The sequence below is a fragment of the Nansenia antarctica genome (genome assembly GCF_963989245.1).
Source record: "Nansenia antarctica genome assembly, chromosome: 6".
Lineage (NCBI taxonomy): Eukaryota > Metazoa > Chordata > Actinopteri > Argentiniformes > Microstomatidae > Nansenia > Nansenia antarctica.
The window spans coordinates 2,093,275-2,100,774 of record NC_137676.1 but is presented as its reverse complement, the minus strand read 5'-3'; the positions used below and the strand labels follow the sequence as shown (position 1 = coordinate 2,100,774).

General features: G+C 51.8%; 1 protein-coding gene across 1 annotated transcript in view; it reads left to right on the top strand.

Annotated features, from left to right (window-relative positions):
• adgb (androglobin) overlaps positions 1-7,500 on the top strand; it is a gene marked incomplete at both ends in the record, with an annotated part of 120,759 nt that overhangs the window by 63,013 nt on the left and 50,246 nt on the right. The window contains 5 exon segments of the mRNA XM_080533482.1: positions 122-413; positions 1,384-1,572; positions 1,925-2,065; positions 3,185-3,375; positions 5,387-5,559. Coding sequence (XP_080389608.1) covers positions 122-413; positions 1,384-1,572; positions 1,925-2,065; positions 3,185-3,375; positions 5,387-5,559 — 986 coding nt within the window.

Genomic DNA, 7,500 nt, shown 5'->3' with positions numbered 1-7,500 from the left:
CACCCCCCACACTGACTACAGCCAGACCCCCCCACACCGACTACAGCCACCCCCCCCACACTGACTACAGCCACCCCCCCACACTGACTACAGCCACCCCCCCCACACTGACTACAGCCAGACCCCCCCACACTGACTACAGCCACACCCCCCACACTGACTACAGTCAGACCCCCCACTCTGACTACAGCCAGACCCCCCACACTGACTACAGCCAGACCCCCCACACTGACTACAGCCAGACCCCCCACACTGACTACAGCCAGACCCCCCCCACACTGACTACAGCCAGACCCCCCCACACTGACTACAGCCAGACCCCCCCACACTGTCTACAGCCACACCCCCCCACACTGACTACAGCCAGACCCCCCCACACCGACTACAGCCAGACCCCCCCCACACTGACTACAGCCAGACCCCCCCACACTGACTACAGCCAGACCCCCCCACACTGACTACAGCCAGACCCCCCCACACTGTCTACAGCCACACCCCCCACACCGACTACAGCCACCCCCCCCACACTGACTACAGCCAGACCCCCCCCACACTGACTACAGCCACACCCCCCACACCGACTACAGCCACCCCCCCCACACTGACTACAGCCAGACCCCCCCCACACTGACTACAGCCACACCCCCCACACCGACTACAGCCACCCCCCCCACACTGACTACAGCCAGACCCCCCCACACTGACTACAGCCAGACCCCCCCACACTGACTACAGCCAGACCCCCCCACACTGTCTACAGCCAGACCCCCCCACACTGACTACAGCCAGACCCCCCCACACTGACTACAGCCAGACCCCCCCACACTGACTACAGCCAGACCCCCCCACACTGACTACAGCCAGACCCCCCCACACTGACTACAGCCAGACCCCCCCACACTGACTACAGCCAGACCCCCCCCACACTGACTACAGCCAGACCCCCCCACACTGACTACAGCCACACCCCCCACGCCGACTACAGCCAGACCCCCCCACACTGACTACAGCCAGACCCCCCCCACACTGACTACAGCCAGACCCCCCCCACACTGACTACAGCCAGACCCCCCACACTGACTACAGCCAGACCCCCCACACTGACTACAGCCAGACCCCCCCACACTGACTACAGCCAGACCCCCCACACTGACTACAGCCAGACCCCCCCACACTGACTACAGCCAGACCCCCCCACACTGACTACATCCAGACCCCCCCACACTGACTACAGCCAGACCCCCCACACTGACTACAGCCAGACCCCCCCACACTGACTACAGCCAGACCCCCCCACACTGACTACAGCCAGACCCCCCCACACTGTCTACAGCCAGACCCCCCCACACTGACTACAGCCAGACCCCCCCACACTGACTACAGCCACCCCCCCACACTGACTACAGCCAGACCCCCCCACACCGACTACAGCCAGACCCCCCCCACACTGACTACAGCCAGACCCCCCCACACCGACTACAGCCAGACCCCCCCACACTGACTACAGCCAGACCCCCCCACACTGTCTACAGCCACACCCCCCACACTGACTACAGCCACACCCCCCACACTGTCTACAGCCACACCCCCCCACACTGACTACAGCCAGACCCCCCCACACTGACTACAGCCACACCCCCCCACACTGACTACAGCCAGACCCCCCCACACTGACAGACATTGTGTCATGTTGTAATGCTGTGGTCCTCATGTCGTTGTAATGCTGTGGTCCTCATGTCGTTGTAATGCTGTGGTCCTCATGTCGGGATCCGATGTAACGATCAGACAAACGTGCCTGTGGTCCAGGGAGGTGTTCGTAACAGGGTGTGTGTGTGTGTGTGTGTGTGTGTGTGTGTGTGTGTGTGTGTGTGTGTGTGTGTGTGTGTGTGTGTGTGTGTGTGTGTGTGTGTGTGTGTGTAGGGAGGTGTTCGTGGTGCGTGAGGCCGTGCTGCTGGTCCCCAGGGTGCTCTGCCCCGCCCCCTGCTGGCGGCTCCGCGTCATCAACAACGACACCGGAGACCAAACCCCCTACGCCCTGCTACCTTATACCTACACACCTAACCAGGTACACACACCTCCCTACACCCTGCTACCTTATACCTACACACCTAACCAGGTACACACACCTCCCTACGCCCTGCTACCTTATACCTACACACCTAACCAGGTACACACACCTCCCTACGCCCTGCTACCTTATACCTACACACCTAACCAGGTACACACACCTCCCTACGCCCTGCTACCTTATACCTACACACCTAACCACGTACACACACCTCCCTACGCCCTGCTACCTTATACCTACACACCTAACCACGTACACACACCTCCCTACGCCCTGCTACCTTATACCTACACACCTAACCACGTACACACACCTCCCTACGCCCTGCTACCTTATACCTACACACCTAACCACGTACACACACCTCCCTACGCCCTGCTACCATATACCTACACACCTAACCAGGTACACACACCTCCCTACACCCTGCTACCTTATACCTACACACCTAACCAGGTACACACACCTCCCTACGCCCTGCTACCTTATACCTACACACCTAACCAGGTACACACACCTCCCTACACCCTGCTACCTTATACCTACACACCTAACCAGGTACACACACCTCCCTACGCCCTGCTACCTTATACCTACACACCTAACCAGGTACACACACCTCCCTACGCCCTGCTACCTTATACCTACACACCTAACCAGGTACACACACCTCCCTACACCCTGCTACCTTATACCTACACACCTAACCAGGTACACACACCTCCCTACGCCCTGCTACCTTATACCTACACACCTAACCATGTACACACACCTCCCTACTCCCTGCTACCTTATACCTACACACCTAACCAGGTACACACACACACACACACACACACACACCCTGCTACCTCACACATACACACCCAACCAGGTACACACACACACACACAACCAGGTCTACACACACACACACACACACCCAACCAGGTACACACAGGTGTGTGTGTGACTGAGAGACCTGGTTGTGTGTGTGTGTGTGTTTGTCTGTGTGTGTATATGTGTCTGTTTGTCTGTGTGTGTGTATGTGTGTGTGTGTGTGTGTGTGTGTCTGTATGTATGTGTGTGTGTGTATGTGTGTGTGTGTGACCCTCCTTGCGTGTCGCCCCACCCCAGCACGGTTACACCTTTGTGGGCGAGGTCGTCACCCCGGACACGCCCCTGGTGGGCGGGGCCAAATGGAGGATGCGTCTGATTGGCTCCCGCGACCCCCTCCCCGAGCCCGCCCGAGAGGCTCCGCCCACCAACTTTACCGTGAAGGAATTCCGAGATTACTACATCCCCAACGACAAGAACGTGATCTGCAGGTAAGATGTTACACCTCTGACTCTCTACACTAGAACAGCCCTGCCTGTTTACCTACTATAAGAGCCTATCTATAGTCTTTACAATGGGAAGCTGCTACTTACACACAACGACCACTAGTTGGCCTACACTAGAACAGCCTCGAGGTGCCTGACTGGCTGTGTGGTTTAACACCAGAACACCACGTCACCAACTGTCACATCTTATTTCAAATTTGAAAGTGACAGTTGAATCTAAGTGACAGTTTAACACTAGAACAGCCGTGTCTATGTTACCTACTATAAGAGCCACCTCGGGGGTCACATGACCAAAGTCTTTACAATGGGAAGCTGCTACTTACACACAACGACCACTAGTTGGCCGCTTGTAAATTATCCTGCTTCCTACACAGAAAAACTGCAAAATATCTTCATACTAGCTTATCCTGATGTGATTTAGAAAATGTAAGGATACTGGGTGGTAGAACGCACATATCTAGGACAAGTCATGAAAGGAGGGTCCTGAAATTTGATCGAATGCAAAGATAGAACATTTGTTTTTACTCACATGGTTAAATGACCCCACCCATGGCTGTTCTAGTGTTAATGACCCCACCCATGGCTGTTCTAGTGTTCCATTTTCCATTTTCAGGGTGTTGGCAATCTTCTTATAGCCAAGGCCATCTTTGTGAAGCGCAATAATCCTTTTTTTCAGCCGCTCAGAGAGTTCCTTGCCATGAGGTGCCATGTTGTCCAGCATTCAGAGAGAATTGTGCCCAAAACACCAAATTTAAAGCCCTGCTTATCATTTACACCTGAATCCTTGTAACACTAACGAGTCACATGACACCAGGGCGGGAAAACAACATCATTGGGCACAATTTAGACATGTTCACTATGGGGTGTACTCACTTTTGTTGCCAGCTGTTTAGACATTAACAGCTGTGTACTGAGTAATTTTCAAAGGACAATACATCTATACTGTTATTCAAGCAGCACACTGACTACTTTAAGTTATTTCAAAGTTTCAGTAGGATAATGTTATCCGCTGAAAGGATATAACAGAATATTTGCAAAATCTAAAGGGTGTACTCACTTTTGAGATATACTGTATATACAGGGCTCCCACGGGTCCTTGAAATCCTTGAAAGTTTGTGAATTTAAGAAAAATAAATTAAACGTTTTTGAAAATACACATGGGTCATTGAAAGTGCCTGAATTCCCTCTCTCTCTCTCTCTCTCTCTCTCTCTCTCTCTCTCTCTCTCTCTCTCTCTCTCTCTCTCTCTCTCTCTCTCTCTCTCTCTCTCTCTCTCTAGTTCTGTCTCAAACTATGCGTGTTGGGTCCTTGAATTTCAGGGAATTGAGTCTTAAAAGTCCTTGAAAAGTGCTTGAATTTGATGTTTCAGAAAGTGTGGGAACCCTGGATATGTGTGAAGGTGACAGCAGTGTGTGTGTGTGTGTGTGTGTGTGTGTGTGTGTGTGTGTGTATGTGTGTGGTGTGTTCCAGGTACTGTGTGAAGGTGACAGCAGTGTGTGTGTGTGTGTGTGTGTGTGTGTGTGTGTGTATGTGTGTGTGTGTGTGTGTGTGTGTGTGGTGTGTTCCAGGTACTGTGTGAAGGTGACAGCAGTGTGTGTGTGTGTGTGTGTGTGTGTGTGTGTGTGTGTGTGTGTGGTGCGTTCCAGGTACTGTGTGAAGGTGACAGCAGTGTGTGTGTGTGTGTGTGTGTGTGTGTGTGTGTGTGTGTGTGCGTTCCAGGTACTGTGTGAAGGTGACAGCAGTGTGTGTGTGTGTGTGTGTGTGTGTGTGTGTGTGTGCGTGGTGTGTTCCAGGTACTGTGTGAAGGTGACAGCAGTGTGTGTGTGTGTGTGTGTGTGCGTGGTGTGTTCCAGGTACTGTGTGAAGGTGACAGCAGTGTGTGTGTGTGTGTGTGTGTGTGTGTGTGTATGTCATGTGTGTGTGTGTGTGCGTGGTGTGTCCAGGTACTGTGTGAAGGTGACAGCTGTGTGTGTGTGTGTGTGTGTGTGTGTGTTCAGGTACTGTGTGAAGGTGACAGCGGACCACGCCGCCACCCTCCAGGTCCAGACGTCCAGGCTGGGTGTTCAGGTCCGGCTCAGCGTCCTGGACGGAGAGGAGGAGGTGGCCAGCGCCACGGGGAGGGGCCACGCCGTCATCCCCCTTTTCCTCTTCTGTCTGGACCCCCCCCACCGTGAGTCTCTGTCTCTCTCTCTCTCTCTCTCTCTCTCTCTCTCTCTGTCTCTCTTTCTCTCTCTCTCTGTCTCTCTCTCTCATCCTCTCTCTCTGTCTCTCTCTCTGTCTCTCTCTCTCTCATCCTTTCTCTCTCTCTCTGTCTCTCTCTCTCCCTCTCTCTCTCTCTCTGTCTCTCTCTCTCTCTCTGTCTCTCTCTCTCTCATCCTTTCTCTCTCTCTCTGTCTCGCTCTCTCTCTCTGTCTCTCTCTCTCTCTGTCTCTGTCTCTCTCTCTCTCTCCCTCTCTCTTTCTCTCTAAGCAGGACATAGACAACAATCAACAGTAGCTGTCTATACACTAGCATGAGAGCGTCAATAACAGAATAGGTGATAGCAGCAGAATCATTCTTAGTGTAAACAACATTACGGAGAGTTCAGATTCAATACGAGTGCGACGTAACCGTAGTAACAAGCCGTTTGACTTTCATATCACATTGAACAACCTCAACAAAGTCATTTCACAGACGCTTTTTTTTTTACCACGAAACGACTTGTACGATAAGTACATTTCTGTCTTAAGTGAGTGACATCGACGAACAGGCCTGTTTGGTGCCTGTTTAGAAATAACATTCAGAAACATTTTGATTGGTTTGGCCGACATGCGGACCAAACACACTAGAACGTGTCACATTATTCTCTGATGTAAGTAGATGTGCCAAGACAAATATCTGAACTGTTGGAATCTGAATTTTCTGTTTCCCCATTTACTGTTATTGCCTTATGAAGTAAACGTGACAGATGTCCAATGAAGCTACAAAGAGTCTCTAATGAAGTTACACAGAAACACTATTGGTTACACAGTCCTTTGAAGATCTCTCTCTCTCTCTCTCTTTCTCTCTCTCTCACTCTCTCTCTCTCTTTCTCTTTCTCTCTCCCTCTTTCTCTCTCTCCCTCTCTCTCTCTCTCCCTGTCTCTCTGTCTCTCTCTCTCTCTTTCTCTCTCTCTCCCTCTCTCTCTCTCTCTCCCCCTCTATTTCTCTCTCCCTCTCTCTCTCCCTCTCTCACTCCCCCTCTATTTCTCTCTCCCTCTCTCTCTCCCCCTCTATTTCTCTCTCCCTCTCTCTCTCTCCCTCTTTCTCTCTCTCCCCCTCTCTCTCCCTCTCTCTCTCCCCCTCTCTCTCTCTCTCTCTCTCTCTCCCTCTCTCTCTCCCGCTCTCTCTCTCCCTCTCTCTCTCTCTCCCCCTCTCTCTCTCTCCCTCTCTTTTTCTCCCTCTCTCTCTCTCCCTCTCTCGCTCCCTCTCTCTCTCTCTCTCCCCCTCTATTTCTCTTTCTCTTTCTGACATTTCTGACAGTGTTGCTGCCAGCCCCTAAAATATGCCCTGCATCCATGAATAGATGATCAGACAGGCCCGTAGCCAACCTGTCAATCAAACCCCCGCCCCTGTCTGTCTGAGAGCCAGAACATCACTGCAGCTTGTTTACCGTGTACGCTACAGGACAGCTACCGCTAACATCCACATCTACATCTACAGTACAGCCACAGCTAACAGCCACATCAGGGGTCATATCCCATATATACCAGAATATTTGAAATACTTTTTGCTAGCATATCAGCCCAATAGAGCTCTCAGGTCTTCTGCTAGCATATCAGCCCAATAGAGCTCTCAGGTCTTCTGCTAGCATATCAGCCCAATAGAGCTCTCAGGTCTTCTGCTAGCATATCAGCCCAATAGAGCTCTCAGGTCTTCTGACGCTGGTTTTCTCTGTGTACCACATGTACAAAAGAAGAGATTTGGTGAGGCTGCATTCTCATTTGATGCTCCAGATTGTGTCTCACTGCCAGTTTACATTAGGGATGCAACCTCAGCACATATGTTCAAGTCAAGACTAAAAACCCATCTTTTTAATCTTAATTGCCTTTAAATTACAAAATAATTAAATTAAGATTATATAATGATTAAAG